Source organism: Aptenodytes patagonicus, chromosome 5, assembly GCF_965638725.1.
Source record: "Aptenodytes patagonicus chromosome 5, bAptPat1.pri.cur, whole genome shotgun sequence".
NCBI classification, from domain to species: Eukaryota; Metazoa; Chordata; class Aves; order Sphenisciformes; family Spheniscidae; genus Aptenodytes; species Aptenodytes patagonicus.
The window spans coordinates 41,229,785-41,249,953 of NC_134953.1; the positions used below are offsets into that span (position 1 = coordinate 41,229,785).

The 20,169-nt window shown below is 39.0% G+C and overlaps 1 protein-coding gene across 15 annotated transcripts in view; it reads left to right on the forward strand.

Annotated features, from left to right (window-relative positions):
* Positions 1 to 20,169, forward strand: part of PCDH15 (protocadherin related 15) — an 896,179-nt gene that overhangs the window by 794,829 nt on the left and 81,181 nt on the right. For all 15 annotated transcript variants that reach the window (XM_076339474.1, XM_076339470.1, XM_076339471.1 and 12 more), the window contains 2 exons: positions 7,168 to 7,308; positions 9,581 to 9,693. In XM_076339474.1, coding sequence (XP_076195589.1) covers positions 7,168 to 7,308; positions 9,581 to 9,693 — 254 coding nt within the window. The remainder of the gene's footprint in view (positions 1 to 7,167; positions 7,309 to 9,580; positions 9,694 to 20,169) is intronic.

Genomic DNA, 20,169 nt, shown 5'->3' on the forward strand with positions numbered 1-20,169 from the left:
CAGCTGGAGGTTAAGGACTTTGTTTATCTGGGGTTTCTTAGTATCCAGGAGTGGATTAGTTTAGGCTGTTGGACATCATGGTTAAGTGTCATGTTCAGGGCAAGTCTGGAGCCCTGCACAGTGAAGCTGTGTCTCCAAAACGTGCTCGGACTTCTTGAGCACCAGGTGTGCAGAGTCACTCAAACAGGCTTTGCTGTATTTGTGTTGCCAAAGTTGCTCCAGTGAGTCCCAAGTGGGTTTGACTTGCTGTATACACAGTATAAATGGGTGTCTGAGTAATCCCAGACAGAAATATGATAAAACTAAGTGAGAAACACATTTTTTTCCCACTATTAAATGCCTTGCTTTGTTTCCTGGAAGAACTCCATTGACCCTATTTGAGTTTAGTTTCCCCACTGACTCTTTTGTGTTGAAGTCAAAAATGGTGAAAGGTGCAAGCAGGTGTCCTGTGTGAGGTGCATAACTTTGCAAGGGTTTTGTGTGGCTGGGAAACCACAGAAACACTGCATCTCTGCTGGAGGTGTCAAAGAAGTGCTTCTAGCAACTAAGGTAGATGTGATAATATCCTATAGAAAAAAAAATTATTTTTAACTGCTGCTTTGCTTTAGCTAACGCAAATGTACACAGCTTTGGTTTCTCTGAGATATTTTCAAGTCTTTACAGGGAGAGATACCTGGAGTCCCCAAAGCCTGGATGAAGTCAATGTCTGACTCTCTTACTGACACTTCTGAATTTTATTAGCACAGTCTTCAGTATCCCCAGCCAGCATCTATTGCCATGTATTCTTTGGGCAAATAGATGATCCTTTGTAGCTGAAGAAATCTGAAGCCTGTATCAGGATTGGTACAGATACATAAATCCCTCAATTCGACGTCGATCAGATGCTGAGAAGAGTCCTCAGGACTGTTTATAATATTTCCGCTCTCAGTGCTCAGTTTGAGAGCTTAGCTCTCAAAGAATGACAAGTGGCCTGCCCAAAAGCAGAGCTTGTTAAAATGCTTCAGGAGTGGCAAGTGAAAACACATGGAACGAGTGTCTAGACACCACTTGGGCCATCTGGGTGAGTCACCACTTCTGCACTCAGCAGCTGTGCGGAGACACAGCTGAAGTTGCTTTTAAACTGCCTCCCTCTTGCTGCTTTTCCATTCTCTGTCTTGGGTTTCAATTTAACTTAAACTAAAAATAAATGCTAACCCATATTGTACAAGACCAAAAAAAAAAGGCATGGTATCTTTGTTTCCTACACAAGCTCATGTATAATCTGAATTAAAATGACAGGGACAGTCACTTTGGGAGCAAGAGAAAGGAAAGCAGAAGAACTCTTGTGGCTCTGTGGAATGATCAAACCAAATGCACAGCAGAGCAGTGGTTTGCTCTGAAACTTTAGAGGTCAAACTTCATCAGCCTCAAGGCTGGGAAGGTTTTGGTGATGAGAAAGAGCTTTAAACCTGGTTTATTTCCTGTTATGTACCAAAGTTTACAAATCTGTATTTTAAATGAGACAATTGCATGTGAAGGGATTTGAATGGTGGTTGCTTTTTTGCTTGGCAAAGGGCCTACCAGTGATTATGTTCAGCAGGTCTATACAGATGGCTGTACACATACCTAAGTTATTCAAGGACACCTGAGATCATCCTTGGAGAGAAGAAGAGTTTTCTTCATTGTGAACAGTTTATGCTTTATTGAAGTGGCGTGGTGAAGAAAGATGCCAGATGATTATGACTGTTATCAAAGCTCTTAACCCTCCAAATATTTTGAAAGGAGAGCAACATGAGCTATTTGATAGATGCTTAGTTTGCTTGCTTTGTTTATCAGAAGGTGAATATTCCACAGATTGTTATAACTTGAGATGTTTGCTTTTCCTGTGTATGCCTTTTTTTTGTATGGTTTATCACTGTAAAAGCCGGTATATTTCTTCTGTGGGCAATTCCCCTGCATATTCTGATTTTGTTGATTTGAAATGTCAATAGAAACAGATGCAGAACACTAATTTTAACGAGCAGCCAGCTTCCAGAGCTCCAGAACATCTAATTTAATGGTTTATCCAATCTTGTAACACCTTGTAAGGTTTTTGTTCAATGGAGCCCTTTTGTCAAATTGAGAGTAATTGTCCTTATTGTTTTACAGGCACCTACTAAAAGTAAGATGCTAACAGATACTTAATTAGCGATTTCACATATATTTAATTGGAGATGAAAGCATTTTCAGGCAGTCCAGGGCTTGATCTTTTAAAAACTATTACTGTTGGATTTCATAGTGTCTGCTGGAGATTTGTATATGGGAAACATGCTGCAAATTCAATGAGTTCTTAAAGTAATTTTATCTCATGGCTTTAAAAGTTTATGTTCTTTTTGTGTTCAGCTTGTTAAAGTTAATAATTCAGAATTTCCAGATCTAGTAGTTCAGAATTTCAGGCCCTCTTGTTGAGTTACATACTAAAGAATAAAATCCTTCAAATTTTAGGGTTTATATAAATGAATTTAGGGTGAATATACTTGAGTGCACCATTCACAACCCGTAGCTGGTATAAGACCCACCAAAATAATTTGCCTACTCTCTGGTCTGCCCCGCCTTTAATGGATGCTTTCCTTTGAGCATGTTACAAAGAACATGTGCAGCCACCTGTAAATTTTGCTTTTAGCATCACTTTCCAATTTTTTTCATAGAATGAACTTTACAAAATTTGCCTTAGTGAACTCTTCACAATGCAAATCATTCAGGTTTGCGTTGAAATCTACAGATGGAGATAATTTATTAAACTCCTTACCAGTTTCACATTTTATCTATGATACCCTCAGAATTTTTCTGACTTCAGTCAGAAAGTAGCATTGAGTACAAAGAGACTTGGTAAATAAGTTTGTATTCATTATGCCACTATTCCGTACTGGTACTTAGGGGTAAAATCCAGGTCATTTACCAGATGCGCATCTGGGATCTTCAGGAGTAGACTGCAAAGGAAAGCGAAATGCATTTTTTTCCTGCTCTTTCCTGGGCCAGATCATTCTGGGTTTGTATGTCTGTTACCCATTTGGAAAGTGGAAGTAATGATTCCCAGCTTCCTTTTGAATTGTTATTGTTGTGTCACACTTCTCACCATTTTTCCTGGCTTTATTGCATTACCATTTCCCTGCAACCTATCTATGCCTGTTGAGAGTTATCTTGACAGTGCACTTGTGCACCCTCCACGGCCTCTTTGCCCAGGGCCTCTGTGTGCAGCCTGATCATCTAACGTAAATGTTGGGGACATTTTCATACCTGTCAGCTGTGTCACAAGTGAATGTCATTTCCCCAGAGCAAATGGAAACTTAAGGAATTATGCAGCAATAAAAGAAATAATTGAAGCCGGATGAGCTTTAGATCTCAGTTTCATATTTGTCTTGAACTCTGAGGAAAACTTTGGTTTGAGAGAATGAACATGGTTCCTGCCAAGTACAATCCTTGCTCTATGGTTTATTTGAGAATATTATCTGCTATATTCGAGTTTTGCTGTAGACACAGGAATGCATCTAAATTAATTTAGAACAGAGGCGAAAGATGATTAATATTTGAGATAATTAAAACTTGCTTCTAAATAGATTTCCCTGGGAAATCTCTCTGGAGATTTGTCTAATTACATTGGTGCCAAAATATAGTAAATAAAAAATAAATCCCTGTTTTGTTATTTTCAGAAATGATAGGAGAAAAGTGTACTTGATAGTCATATCAGGAACAATAATGTGATAAGATTTTTGTTTATTTAGTAACAAATTACCTACTGTGTGCAGGTTTAATGATGATAGCTTTTAGTCTTCCAAGAGAATGTGAGGACCATTTCTCTGAAACCAAATAGAGTGGATTTCAGCAGGTAATTTCCTCTTAATTATAATGTTGAAGAAAAATGACTGATTCAGAGAATGCCGGGGGGAAGTTGTATAATCACCTTTGTTATGCTATGATCTCTGAAATTTCTCATGTTTTCAAGGATTTGCACTCTTTAATGTGCATGGTCCCATAAAATACTTTTAACTATTAACATGGTCTTTCATATATTACTTCACTAAACACCAAAATACATCTGGCAGGCCCAGTTCTGAATTGTTAAAGGTGCTGGCTTGCCAGCGGCACTGGAGCAGTGTACTGGCTAATAAACCCTTCCTGGGCTGGATTTCCTTGGAGGGCTCAAAGAGGCAATGGCCTCATCGCTGCTGCAGTTAAAATCATCCAGAGGAGCAGCTGTGAAAGTCTCCCCAGAAACTCTGTGAATGACTCGGTTGCATCCAGCCCCGTCTCACTTCTCTTTATGTGCAAGGTGTTACGTGCACAGGTTTATGCATGGGGAGGAAGGTTGAGGTGGCCTGGCTGCCTTGACCTCTGTCTTACTCTTTTAGTACTACTAGACTTAAGTGTTCTTGTTCTTGTAATAGCTGTAAAATTGATACCATCAATTAAATTCTTACAAGCTACCTATAATTTTTAATTCAAATAAATATTCTTCGCTGAAGGGTCACTTTTCTCACATCAAAGTATGGTTTCTTCATTGAACAGTCCTACTACTCATCAGAAGTTAATATGGCAAAATCTGACACCATGTTATACAGCTCTGTAGCATGCATTAGCATGATGTAAAATACCTGTGTTAGATCCATTCAAGTAAAGTTTTTAGTTTTGACTATGTATTTTGACTGAGCATTTTAGTGCACTTTCATTGTATCAACAAAATGTTGATATGATATAGTGAGCTTAAACCACTTTTGCAGCTGTTTCTATTGCTGTTTACAAAAGTAAATTTCCTGTTTCCTTGTAGTTAGTAGCTGACATGGTACACTGAATATATTCTCAATAACAGCAAAGCTGCTTTATACCATGTTATTGAATACAGATGAAAATTACCAGTTCACTATTAATGAAACTGTGGGCTCTAATATTTTGTCTGTTTAAATACAATGTAAAGGTCAAAACCAAATCTGAGGTCTAGACTCAGAAGCATCAAGAAACTGAAATCATACCGATGATAGGACCTTGAGTTTCTAAGTGCTTCTCTGAATCTACTCCTAAATATATTTAGCAAATAACCTAGTTTGAATTTTGTGAAATGTCCCAAGTGTCTACATATCCAGATAACACAGACTTTGGTCTGCTGAAAAATAGTTATTCAGACATCAGTGTGCAAAAAACCCTCTTTCTTTGCTTTAAACACCTTCTTTGATGCCCCTTTTTCTTACAGCTCTCCAGTACATAGTTTATATTTGTACTGGCTTCACTGCCTTAGGAACCTGCTGCTACGTCACCTTTCAATCTTTGAAAACAATGGATTACTATCAATACTGTTGAAGGGGCACTCACTGAGAACGGAAGTAACCTGTTAAAATTTAATGTCTCCAGACAACCTTTGTAACAAGTTGATGGTACAATTAATCTCATCTGAAAAGAGGTTGGGCGATTCCTGCCAGACGTGTCTGCTGCTTTTAAGTTAGATGGGTGCCAGAAACCATCCTGCTTGCTAGCAGAGAAGCTCCTCAGGGCACACGTGGGAAAGCGGCTGTTGCAGCAGGGCCTGGGGTGCTAACAGGGAACTGTGGAGATCCCAGGGACAAGCATTGCCACCCATTTTGCTTTTTGAGACTTGGTTAGCATCACACAGGTTGGCGCAAGCTGCCAGGGCCCTCCCGTCTCTCTGACGTGGGAGCAGCTGCCTGTTAGGCTGTGCTTACAGGCACGGTGTTACTCCACGTCCTCTGAAGGTCCCTGGAGGGTGACTGCTGGAATGGGATCATTGGAATATAATGGATACTTTAAGAATCTTCATTCTTCACAATAAATGTTATTTATTCAGGCAGTTAGTGTTAAAACAGTTAAATCGGGTAAATAGCCTCCTATTAGAAAATGCTGAGTTACTGATCTGAAAAATTCATCTACTATACTCTCTGGTAATGCCTCTTCTGATTCCCCTTTTAATTTGGTATTTCTGGGTGCAGATGCATACAGACAATTTGTGACACGCGCATGGGCTGTCTGTGCCTGTTCCTTGTCATTGAAAGAGGGTTTGAACAGTGGGGAGGGTTTGTTATGGAGCTACTAATCCGTTTGCAAAACTGCATTTTCTGTTACCACTGATATGACAAATATATTCTCCTTTTTGTTTTCTGATGTTGTGCTTAGAGCCAGCTCTGATACCTAATAGTAAGTGGCATTGGTAATGCTCAGCCTCCTGCTGAGAGGGAGAAGCCCTCTGTTACAGGTGGGGAGGGCCACAGGTGTCCGGTCACTTCACACAAGCAACTTGTGACCATCTCAGCCCTGCAGAGCGGGGCAGGCTCACCTCTTCAATGAGGAAGGCGTGGATGTGAGCTTTTAGATGGTTGTGCCAAAATTGCGAGACCTGTACAGTTCAGCCACAGAAAGAGCGTGTGTTGAAATATATTTGGAAGCACTGCAGGCCCTATAATCTCTGTGTTTTACTTCTTAGAGATGAGGATTTTGAAATGTATTAGTTCTTCATCACTCGGCTTTGGTGAAAAGTAAAACCTTCAGATGCTGCTGTTTGATTTGTATGTAAAAAAGTTCATTTAGGCTGCATGGTGGGTTTGCCCAGGCAATCCGCTGCTGTTTTCATTCTGTTTTCTCTAAAAGAGAAGCGTGTGAATGTCACATAGGCTGCACTGTCCTATATGCAGGAGTATAGTCTGACTTTTCAGAAAATAATATAACACACATCTTCCCATCTTCAGCAACAAGACACTGTAACTTTCAGGGCAAGCTGAATAAGTGTTGGAGTTTTTAGAGTATTTAGAAGTTTCTTGAACTTCAAAGGAGTTTTTATAATACGTTAAAATATTTTTGAAAGGTGTATTAACTAACCTTAAGCCGTGCCCATCTTCTGTTATTTAAAAATTTCAGTAGTTATAAAACAGACCACTGCTTCTGTCTGTATTTATGTAGAGGAGTTCTTCAGCTCTCTTCTTTCCAAACCTCTGGTCATTTTTCTTACTGGACCTCTCAGATGTCACTGTAAGATATTCTGCGAGGAGGCGGGGGGATGCTTAGTAACAAACCCAGTTCTGAGGAAGGCAAACTGCAAGTTTTGTTTGTGGTTGTCTGTTTACCAATGTTGCATTTTAATCCTTTACTAACTTCATGAGATGTGTAAAAATACAAAAATATGCAAGTTGCTTTGTTTTTGCCTTACAGGGCACACCAGCAAGTCGAGTCCGATACAAAGTAGATGTTGTCCAGTTTCCTTACAGTGCCAGCATTTTTGATGTGGATGAAAACTCAGGACGTGTAGTAACCCGAGTAAACCTAAATGAAGAGCCAAGTACAGTGTTTAAGGTATGAACTCATATAGCTGTATATTGTCAGTAAACGTTGCCTGCATTTGATGGAGTTCCTTTTATCTTCGTGTTTCTCTGTGTTGCTTTATATTGCATAGAAAGATGTGAAATTTTTATTTTGTTTGTTTCTTTATTTCCTTAATTTCTTCCTGGCACATGTTTCGTGCCTTTTTGATTTCAGAAACATTTTGAATGGATGTGATTGCTACTGTTAGGAGGGCAGAAGAAACAGAGAGGCAGCTGAAGGAAACCTCAGTTTTTGAAAGTTACCTTGCTGATCTCTTTGTTTTCAACAGGGCTGTCAGCGTAGCAATTTTGTGAGAACTTTGTAAGAATGGCGAGATATCTTGTAAAGAAAGTTACTGCACAGTTGGATAGCTTGGGACTTCCTGTTCACAAGTGCTGTAATGTAAAAACATTGGCTTTGAGGAGACTTAAATTACTGTTGCGTTGTTATTGTTCCTGAAGAGTCTCAAGTGTAGTTAGTGTGGAGTAAGTTATGATTTTAATCAAAATCATTGAGACAGATCTCCCCTCTTAAATCCGTGAGTGGAGGGGGTAGTTAAAAATGAAAATTGAAGTGTGTCAGTAAGCAAAAAAAAATGTATCTATAATATGTGGGGGTTTCTGTGTAATTTCCCTACTTGGAAACTGCCCACCTTCTGTACGGTCATTAAGGTGTGTTTTGTTTCTTCTTTCAGTTAATTTTTGAAATGAGGATTAAAGAGAGGTTTATTTGCATACTTTTCCATTATAAGGAATAAAGCTGTCCACTGTTTTCCTCTTCTGAGTGTCCTGTCAAGCACTACTGTCAGCTTGAGTAGCAATGAAATGCTGTTGCTGTTTTAGGAATTTAGGACAGTGCTAATTTGAGTTCTTTTTAGTTTTTAACTAACGTAGTGAAACTCAAAGGGGAAGAGAACTGTCTCTTGGTTAACATCACTGGAGTGTAGCTTTTCTGTTGTTGCACTTTTTATTTTTACTTCTCAGTAATTATTTTGTGTGGCTGTTTTCTGAAGCTGTGATACATAACACGCAGGTGATGTACACATGGACATGGAGCTACATTTCTATATGAAGACTGCTCTATATTAGGGCAGACCAATGGTAAATTTAGCAGAGCATTACTTTTCAGAAAATATGGATGCTTAGGGAAGAAGCACAGAAAAGACTCCAGAAATCACTGGAGACTTTGAGTTGGTATTTACATCTAGACCATTGGGTTGTATCTGCCACTGAATCTTCTGTGATTTTTTTCCAGTCCATTTTTAACATACTCATACTTTCTGCAATTACGATATCTTGCACTGGTGAGTTCCCTAATATATTGGCTGAAAAAATGCCTTCTTTTGTTTTAAGCCAGCTCTTCAACGGCCTAATTTGAGAATAGCTTGGACTCGCAGAAATGAGTTGAAAACCCTTTGCTAGAATGAGGTGCTGACCTGCTCCATGAAATAAGGACAAATTTAGAGAGAGAGGAAACTGGAAAACTGTCCATTACTCCATCTTCAGTGGGCTGGTCTCTCATCCCTTTGCTAGCAGATAGCTTACCTTCATATGAAAGCTGAAAACAGGTGAACCTATTTGTCCCAGCAGACAAGCACAGATTAAATAAATAGACATGAGAAAAGATCAGATAAGCAAAAGCTTTATAATACGCTGCCTTTGGAGAAGGTGGTCTGGTCTTGTCCATGTTTTAGCGTACCAAAGATCTCTTTTCTAAGAGGATTTTTTTGGAGGGGAGTTAATGTTAATTTTTTTGTTTTGATATCAGACCTCAGTTTTAAATATTAATGTCAGCAACACAGAATTCTTACCTAGCACTTTTTCCGTTTTATCGGGAGTTATAGGTGGTTTTTCAATAAAAAATATTCCATTGCATAAATGTAGAATTGAACTATATACCGTTAAAGAAGTTGAAATTGATTCTGGAGTTCTGAGTAAGGACAGTCTGTGATTAGATGTGAAGGGAATCCCCTGAAAAATGTCCTTGAAGCTGGCAGCTTGTTTTGGAGGGGTATTTGTAGAAGACTGTTGTATTTGAATTCCAGTTTACTGTGTTTCTGTAAATTTTGTAGCAGAAGGTTCAACTTGTGGATGGCTGTCACCTTTTTCCTCTATGTTTTGTTCTTATACAATGTATGATTTGCAGTGAAAGAAAATCTCATCTGACTTGTTAGACCCTGAAAATAACAAGAAGTATTGTTGCAAGTCAACATAAAAAATGTTCTTGCCTATACTAAGAGGGTGATTTTCTGTATTGTTTATAGCTAGTGGTCATTGCGTATGATGATGGAGATCCTGTGAAGTTCAACACCACTACCGTAGAAATTGCTGTACTGCAGCCTTCAGTAATTCCACGGTTTACACAGGATGAATACAGGTAAAGCATTTATTCATTCACATTACAACTGTTATTTTTTAAGTTGAAATAAGTTCCTGTTTGAATGCTAGTCTGAGATATGTGGGCTATGAAAATACTCTTGTCAGTGTGTGGAAGTGCTGCCTCTGCATATACCTCAACTTTTGTACCTTCTGCTGTTCACTTTGGTTCACGGAAGGAAATAAGACACAAAAATAAGGTTTGAACCAAAGCACCAAAAAAACCTTGTGTACTTCAAGCTGATAACATATTTACTGATGTTAACTCTTCTTTAGGAAACAAATTGAATGCTGCTCTGAGGAGAGAGCAGTCAGCACTCAAGTCCACCAGAAGCACGACTGTGTAAAATTACATGCAGGACTTTTTTGCAGCACTTCCCTTTGACAAAGTGAGGGTGGCAAAATACTTTAGAGTTGCTTCTTTCTCTTAGCCACAAGTTATTTGGCAGCCAGCCATTCCCTAATCATATCAGATAGTGGTGCAATTTTACCATCTTAACAGGTTGTCTTCAACTGAAAAGATTTGGGCTGTAGGTGGCAATGACAGTGAGGAGAGGTTTGTTTGAAATTGTCCTCTCAGAAGCTGTTGAAAATGTCAGTCGTGGATAAACAAAAAATTTTGTGCATTGAAATTGTAGCTGGGATCACCGGGACTCTAGGTTGTTTCCTCCAGTCTGTCTGAGTGTGTTTTGATCCTGTACAAGAGAATTCAGACTCGACCTCTTTGACATTAGAAGCGCAGATGATAGTTATTATTACTACAAGAGTCATAATTTGATAAAGTTTACCCTCTGACAATTTAATAAAATCAACCCCATTTTATTAAAATTCAGTAAAAAAAAAAAGTGGTGCACAGGCTGATTAGCTTGTTAAATTTTGTTACAGAGAATGCGTTCATAAACAGTTTGACATCTATATAATAATAGGAAGTGATAGGATCAATGCAACCAGCCTCCCGATATCAAGAAGTTACAGCCTTGCTGCAATATGTGCTCTTGATTCCAATGTAGCGACATAATCAGCATCAGAATATAATGAGGTTTGTACATATATTTTCAAAACAAAGTACTGCAGGAAATCAGAAAACAGAAATTGGATGTAATATTACTGGCTTCAGTAGATCCTAATGAGAGGACTTGCCCAGCTATTTTAAGGAGTTTAGACAAAAATTCATGATGTGCATTCTATTTTTCCTCATGATGAGAATACTAGCATTTTGAAGCAATACCTTAAAGAAATGAAAAATAGCAAAATACTGCCAGTCCTCTACTAATTTTGTATTTAGTCTTGAAACAATTACAAAATCTGAAGGAATAGTGCAAAATTACAAACTTTACATTTAATGATAGTGCAAATGATAATCCTTTGCTGAAGGATTTTTCTTGAGAGAGATTATTTCTGCTGCTCCTTATATTTTATTAGATATCTTCAAATGTATGAAGTGTAGTTTAGGTAATGTAGCAAAAGGTAGTCCTTTAAATAAAAGTGTTTCCATTTGTTACTGTGATTTCAGATATCGTGTCAGTGCATGCAATTTCTGAATAATATTTAACGCCTTTCTGTAATAGACTTAACCTTCTGTGTTACTATTTTCAAGAAAAAAGTGAACAGGTCCTATATGCATAGCTGTGAGGAAAAAAATATGTGTAGCTATGTTTAACAGAAGGACATGAAAATACGAGACCTTTCCAAGGTACTCCACATTTTGGGTAAATTACAAAAGATAATTTACCTAGCCTCAGGAGCCAGCCAGAGGACTGGAGCCACTAAAGAGACTCTTCACTGCTAGGGGCATACTTAGTAATGCACTTTGTTTCCTCTTTCTTTTATCACTTTATTCCGAATGGCCTTCACCTTTAAGGAGCTTGTCCTTGAATCTTGCCTGGTGACAAATGTGATCCCAAGCAGCGTGTTTTGGGAGAGGCTACAATGCAGCCACAGAGCTAAACTGCTGAGGCCAAATACAGCATGAGTCCAGCCTCAGGACGACTTGGAGCACAGTGTGGTCCACCTCTGCGATGTAGAAGAGGTATCTTGCAGTTCTCACGTCAACGAACACAGTGTCTTGTTTGCAGGATTGTGAGAAGAGACTTTAAGGTTCAGAAGCACAGGCAGAGTTTGCATTGCTGCTGAAAAATGAACTGAGCTCATGCTTCCTGAGGCCACCTTCAGCTCCAGTTTTATCCCAGGAGATGGGAACTTTATTTCACTACAGTGAAGGAAGCTTACAGTGAAAAGCGGCTCATATCCCCTAATACCCTTAGATGACAACTGAATAACCCATGTTATCTTCTCCTCCTTGCGAACTCATCAGGATAAGCTGAATAGGCTAGTTTCTCTTTCCAAAGAAATAGTGCTACTCCATTCTTGGTAAATTCTTTGATGCACACCTGTCGTAAAAAAACTCTTAAAATTTTTTGGGGGCAGCAAAGGCAATTACTCATTTTCTTCATCATCAGAAATTAAATGAAAATAACCCCATAACTTTCTGATTCAGCTCTGAGGCCCTCTCAAACATTTTGGAGCAGGACTAGTTTTGATTCCTAAGGTTTTCAGGGATTGTCACACTCTGCAAACTGCACTTTGTGTTTGGTTTCTTGACAGTGATGCAAGCTGAAACTGGCAGGTTTCATATAACCTTATTTTTCAGTTAACATAGTATATCTGTAGGGTAAATGTCAGCACAGAGTAATGGTGTTGCTTGCAAAATGATACACTGTTGGATGTGGATAGTAGAATTTCTGAAGGATTGAGAATTAGTGGCTTTAGAGTGGATTAGTATTGATCTTTGCTTGCATAATTATCATAATCTGGATGATTCCAGCATTGTTTTCTAGCTGCTTCACAAACTTCTTTCTGTGTATTTAGAAAAAGGTCACAGTTGAACAGTTTTACAGAATAAAGCTGCCTGCGCAGTTGCAGCATGTATTACAAATCAGAAATAAATACAGAAAATAGGAGAGAGGGGACCAGATGGCATGATCAAAAAGGCATAGCCGTGCTAGGCAGATAGGGAGATAAAAGTGCAACTCTGCCTTGAGCTGTTGGTGTGGCAGCTCTCTGCTCTGTCAGAAGTACACCAGCGCATTAGGGTCTCTGCTTGGAGTCCTGTTCATACTAAGGGAGGCTTTGATTGATTATTATCCATGTCTTAAAGTGACTTCCACAGGAGGCAGCAGTCAAGTAGATGAGAGTCAGAGATTTGCATTTTATTCTCTGGCTTTCCCTTGGCATTATTCCATAATTTGGGGCAAATGAATTAGTCTCTTTTCCCCCCCACCTTCTTTGTTTGGATTGTAAATTATACTGGAGACTTCTAAATGCTGCTGTGCTATACCTATAAAGCAGCAAAGGGAAGCTAAGAGCTCTGAGAACCATAAAATACAAGATGGAGCAGTTGCTTTATGACAAGTGAGTGATAAAATATAGTTTCTTCCTAATGACTGAGGTAGATGACTGCTAAAGTACATCAGAAAGGTATCTGCTGCAACCACTCAACTCTTCTGGTGGGAACTAGCAAGTCAAGGCCAAGCATCCCAGCAGCCTGGGTGCAGCATGCTTTTGGACGTTCCTCCTCCACGCACTCACACCCTGTTAGAAGCAGAGCAGCATCAGCCAGCAGGTCTGCATGATCTGGTCCAGCAGCTTGTGAAGATGCCACCCCAGGCGCTTGCAGGCCATTAGCATAATTAATAAGGGCCAGATGATCCATGCCTAGTGCTCCTTGCACGTGACCATCTTCTGGGGACACCGATACACTGCAAGTCCCACAGATCTGTCTCTAGTGCATCCTTAGATGTGAGCCTAACTGCCTTCACGGCACTTCAGCTGGTACTACAGGCTATCCCAGTGTTCCTAGCCTGGATCTTTGTTCTGAAGCTGCAGAATTTAACTGCATTAGCAATGTGGATCCTTCTCTACTTGGGTCCTTGTCTGTCCTTGTCATGGATATTAAACATGACTTTGAGAGAGCTGACAGCAGCAGTGCCTGCTAAATAAAGTGTTTTCCAAACCAAGCATTGGTTGCTTGTTCCACAAAAACAACGCAAAGTGTGAAGAGGCAAAAATCAAGAAGAATCAAAGGCCTATAACATGCAGACATTTAATTGTAGATGGCTAGTCCACCACTAAGCCCACTTGACCTTTTGCTGCCAGGGAAGGACACTGCTGCTGATGCTCTTCTCGCTGCATCTCCCTGCGGGGTGGTTGGCAGTCAGTCGGATCTTGCTGGTTCTCCAAAGCAGTGATGGCAGAGGGAGGCACAAGCGCCGAACCTGACGCATGGGGCAGTTGTCAGCAGTGTATGGACAAGGCCTGAGCTGCCACTTCCACTGCCTCTCTCCAGCCGACGTGACAGCCTGGAGAGCAAGGGCCTGGGGGTGCTGGGCACAGCAAGATGATGAAAAAAGGGGTGCAGGCACACAGCACATGAGACTTTCTGCATCGCTGCCCAAAACAGGCTGTGGCCATTCACACAGTTTATTAAGGTTTTTAATGCTGACTTTGATCTCATTCTGCCTAGTACTGGCGAAACAGCCACGTCTCTGGCAATAAATCACTTGCTTGGGAAAATCAAATCAACTGTTTTGAGTGCTTCTTTCCCAAGCTGTTATTTCTCTTGTCCTGACGGCTCCACCCAGATCACCTCTTGATTGAACTCCAGAGCAAGTAATTGATCCAGAAGTTTCCATTTCTTCCAAAAAGGTAATGGCAGCACTTCCATTTCTTAATTAACAGATCATAATTAGTAGTGCTATGGAACAGTGAAAACCGGATGTGAAGTGAACCTCAGATGAATATAAAGAGATTTTTTTTTAGCAGGCCTGTCCTCTTTATAAGTACATTCTCATTTTAAAAAAGTAAAAGTTCAAAGGGACTTGGGATCTTTTTCTTGTTTTGTTAATTAATAAATATCACATCCTCTGCAACTAGAAGGTCATTGCTAATAGCAATGTGCTGCTGTAGCAGGAAATGAACTGTTAACCAAAATCAGTGTCACTGGTTTCTAATTATTGCCTGTGGGCACATTAAACAGGTGTTCAGCCATTTCATAGCAGAAAAAGGAAAATACTGGAAACTTTTAGCTTCTGTTAGTATTGCATTATAGGTCCCCAACCTGTTTGAAAAGATGTGTCCAGTTGTATGGTAATCTGAAGTTTGGTTCCAATATGTGAGGAAATACGTGAAGTTGCAAATTTGAGGCTATTACTTGCTGTAAATGTAGTGTGGCATTTTATTTCTCTACTAGCAACAACACTCTACTGTGAAAATGTGTTCTGGTTAAAAAGTGAGATTTTGTGACACGTGGACCTCTTGCTCAGTAGAAGATACAATGTAATGTTTTCCACTTAATTAAATCCGTCAATACTGTAGGCAGATATCATCCAAGCAAATAGCTGCGTATCATAGGATTTCACAAAACAAAATTATGGAAGCATATCAGGAGTCAGTTGGAAGTGTTATTCCAAGAGGCTTTTCCCAGTTCTCTGGTTTACTGCTGTTCAGTCAAACAGTTATTCTCATTGTGAAATAGGAAATGGGGAACCTTGCACAGCAGCCTTGAGGGTGTGGGTAGTATTTCATATTTGAAATCTCTCTAATTCGGTGCCTCCTTCAAAAAGGTGCCGTTTTGCACAGAACAGCATCCACAATGTTGCAAATGTCTGAGGCCTCATAGAAGCAACTGTGCTTTTCTTATCATGAGTATCCTACTAATTCAGTGATCCTTCTTTACAGTGCATGCGAGAGAAATACAAGTATTAAGAGAAATGAGTTATTCCAGGGAGAGGAATAGGTTGATCTATACATGTCTTAAAAAATCAGGAGTGATAAGTTCTGTTCAGAAATGAGGACAGCAGCTGAGAATGTCCTTTGTTCAAACCAAGAGCAGAACAGGGGAAAAAACCCAAACCATATACATCAGGGATTTGGAGGGGGAGGGACCATTTTTGTGTTGTAGGAAACAGTGAGGTTTGTTTCCAAAACTATTTTATTACTGACTGACTTACTTGTCTCTGACATGTTGCTTTGAGAAGTCATAACTGGTTTCCTATAAGTAAAATGGCATTATTCAAGGGATCAAGATGCTTCCTAAATGAAACCATGTGCCAAAGTGGCAGGTTATAAACTTCTGCCTTAGATGCAGTTGGTTTTTCATCAGGCAGCTCATGAGCTGTATTTCTTTAAGCCTCTGTTTACTTAAGTTTTCTTTTTTCCTTCCTATTACAGCTCACTGCCATTTTAAGTAGTTGCTCAGTGAGGGGGTCATTTCCCCCTTCTTGTAACAGGAGTGCACAGGATTTTAGTTTTGTCCCTCAAAAGTGTTTTGTTTAGTGATGGTAGATTTTAGAGTATCCATTTGGGTAATCCTTCTCCCAGGATATCCAGGTCTTAACACTGCTTCTCCCACCTTTCCCATAATGGAATTTACTCTTACATTTTATGAATGAAAGATGTGAAAAAGAGTGAAATATCACTGGCAAAGTTTTTGATGCAGCACTTCTGAGGTGGCGGGAAAAATAGTCAATGTTTTCCTCAAACTGAAGCTAGAGGAATGATGCATAGGTTCCAACATGCATTTTTAATTTGCCTCACATGTCAGTGGCAGCTTGGCTTCAGGAAAATATGTGTGATTTGCCTTTGGAATTGATGTTTTATGGTGGTGTTCTCCTGGTACTTTTTGTTTTGTAATAAAAAATAAGAAAGCACGCTTTAGCATGTGGTTATAAAGGTTAGGAAATTAAATTATTTCCACAGTAGATACTGAAGCATGGTTTGCCATTGAAAAATGAGCGAGTTAGCAGATGATTACAGTGTAGCAGAAGCAGCACCCTTTTTTTCTGGTTTTCCTTGGTTTAGTAGTGCTACATTGGATTTTATTAAAATCTTCTACTTCTTTTTACCAAATGAAAAGGAAATTCTAATTTTATGTAATTTTTTTTTCAATGAAATATGATGGTGAAATAAATCTAGCTGCGTGTTACCTGGTTATACCAGAAGAGGTAAGCACAGGGTCCAGGTCCGTGCAGGGCATCTGCCTTCCTGTGCTTGGTGAGGATGAGGGTCAGAGCTTTCAACACCATGTTGCAGTTTAATGTAATATAGAACTAAGTCACTCTGGGACTGAATATGGAATAGAAATAATACACAACTGTAGTATTAAACCCTATTGGCTTTCGGCAGTGTGTTATGAGAGCGCAAAGCCACGGCGTTATCCTTGGTCTTAGAATTGATCCTATCGATACCCCTCTGCCTGAGCAATTCAAGTATGTGAATGTGTCCTGCATTGTGCTTGATGGGAATTTTTTTTTCCTTTTTACTTCTGTAGTGATCCTGACAGAAATTTTCATGTCTTCATCCTTAGCTTTAATTTAGGAAGATTGGTGGGATAACACAAACGCATTATGCCTGATGACAGAGAGTTCACGGGAACAAAAGTTGACATTTGGTTTAAAAAATAATAGGTTATGACAGGAGTTCACTGTAACAATGTCCAGATTCCCTTGTCATCTGTTTTAGAGATAAATACCATGAAAAGGTCAGAATGTCTTGAACTAATTTGAGAATTGAGACAGAAAGTGAGGATATTAAGTACAGTAAGGAATACATAATCCTTTCAGGACACTTTGAAGATAAACTGCTTGAAAAATACATCTAATTAAGAAGAAAATATTCTTTTCCAGAAAAAAAGAATCACTGTCTGACAAACTGTTCAGATTGTTACAGTTGCACTTACTGGAAACTGAGAATTTGTGAAATTGTTCAATTATTGCTCTAAAATGTGGCTAGGTCCTTCTTTTTTTGAGCAAGGACAGGAAGCCAAGATAGTCTAAACGCGTTGGTGAAAGGATTAAAAGAGCTGCCATCATGATGTTTACTTCTTGCTCTCATTTCTTTACTTTTAGTTTTGCTGCACCAGTTAGAAACTTGTACATTTTTTTGACAATTTTAAAAAGTCAGCTGCATACACAGACCAATTTAAGTGTTTCTGTTTGTAGAGCTTTTATTAGCTATTTTAGTTTCCATATAACTTCACTGTTAGCTCGCTTCATTTTAGACACTCTAGTGCTCTGTCTACACTTGACTTTTCTCCAGAAAAATATATAAATTAAATTGTTTTTAATGGCTTACATAAATTCTCTTTAATGCAAAGCATCAGACGGACAAAAAGCCAAATGAAGTCACTTCCCATGAGGAGTCGAATGAAAAGAGTCTGTGCAGGAATGAGTAAGCTGCTCATAAGCATGTTTCAAATAGAAGAGGGTGGAATAGCTTCAGGTAAAATGACCTTGAGATTTAAAAGTAGCTAAGGCCAAAACACTTTAAGAAGCTGTAATGTGAGAGAAGGTAGGGAGGCGATTTTATCAGGAGAGGTCCAAATGACATTTGGACAAGTTGAGCTAAGAATCTTAGCAATGTAATTAAAAAAAAAATTTAAGTTCTGAGGTATGCTTATGGACCTCCATGAACTAAAATATAATCCACAAAATAGAGTCAACTGAAGTGTCTAATTCAGAGTACATACACGTCACACTATTAAACTAAACCAATTTTCCAATTTATTACTGGGTTTGCTGGCTTTAAATTTAATTTTTTATTAAATCTCATGTTCGTGCTTTTGGAGATAGAAAAGTTTCATGGTGAATTTAAAGCATGTTGGATATCAGGCAAATTGAAAAACAGATGAGAGTCTGACGTGTTTAGCAAAGGGAAAAAAGAAGCAGAAAGAAGAGAGGAAAAGTTAAAATTTCACTTTGGACATTAAAAATAGTTATGCCCTGCAATGTATTTGGTATGTGTTCAGTCTCCTTTTCCCCCTCTGATCAAGATACGGATACTTGAGATATAGCAAATTAAAAGATATTATTCTTTTACAATTTGTATCCTTTTTCAGTGTTTTTGTGTATAAATAATGACTTCATTTTAATCCTGTTGTTCTTCTAGTTTGGGGTTGCTTTTTTTTTTTTTCTGAGGGGCAAACACATTTTGTGGCATGGTTTCATACTGAAGCAGTAAGCAATGCAATAGAGGCCTCAAAGAAATACAGGCAAATCTTAAACTTGTTCAGGGGTAACTAAATCAGAAGAGTGGGACAGAAGACACATTATTGAACATCTATTTTGTCAATTTTAAATTACTTTGTTCTTTCCAAATCCGAGGCCATTGGATACCAATCTTATCTCAGCATGGCACAAAGCGATTGAGGCTGCTCCTTTTCTACACTTTGCTGCCTTCATGTCCTCTTTTCCCACCACGGCTTTTCAGGAAGGGTTTGGGCAGATAGGGTGGTGTCACGCAGAGGCTGGGGATCCTACAGGGTTTTTGTTGCATCACAGTGATGGGGGCCCCACCTGGTATCCATCCCATCCTGAATGCTAACAAGATACCATTTACTACTTCTGTGAAAGCATTAAAGTGAAGATCGACCAACTTAAATGGCACATTGCTGTGACAGTTACAGAAAAATACCATGTGAAAGAACGAAACATTGGTATAGAAATATACTTATTTTGCCACGGTCAAAAATGGTTGTGCAAAGGAAAGTGTTCAGGAGGAAAGATTAAGACTATGGGTAGACTAAGTTGCAGCTGAGGTGGCTAAAGTGTGTGTTAATTGCTGTTTATCCCATTTCACCCTAAGATTTATGGGGTGCAAGTGGATTATCATGTTAATGCATGGGGCCTTCTTACATTCAGTGACTGATTGTACATGGATACCCATGCATGTATGTATTGGGGAGGAATATTAGAAATTACTTATTTGAGAAGGTGTTTTGTTTAGAAGCTCAAAAAGTAACTGTTTCATATAGAATATTTCTAATAAGTCAGCACTGGACTGTAAGGCAATGGCGTGCCAATCCCATGCAGGTGACAGTGACAGAAATGTACTGTCAGGTACGGTCAAAGCCTGTGGCTGGCAGGGTAATGACTATATTGGCAGTTGCACTCAGGGGTTCAATAAGGTGTTGCAAACATCATCAAACAAAAATACCTTCAGACGCTCTGAATCCTAATCATGTGTTGAAATCACAGCAGTACCCTTCCCTTTCACTATGCTGTTGGTTTTCTAAGCCTTCTCTGGGTGGCTTGGACTGGATTGCACTGCTTTGCTAGTGTCACGTCTTGTCACAAAAATAACCAGCATTTATCATCCAGTAATGCAAAATTATTGCATAAAAATGTCCTTGCCTGTCCCCTAAAAAGGCTTCAAATAGTATGTCTACCACTTGCAAAGAAAAAAAAAAAGGCACTGTTGTACATCTTAGTCATTCAAAAATTGGAAAATAATGAACTTATCCCCAAAGAAAGCTTATTAGAGCTTGTAGTACAGGATAAAGAACAGTATATTGTCAGCTGAATACCATTGTCTTTTGCCAGTTCACTTCTCTACAGTTCAACAAAATGTTCTTAAGAGACCAGCTGTATGTTTTAATTCAGCTGATGCATTGCTCCCATTGAACCTGATCACCTTAGTTAAA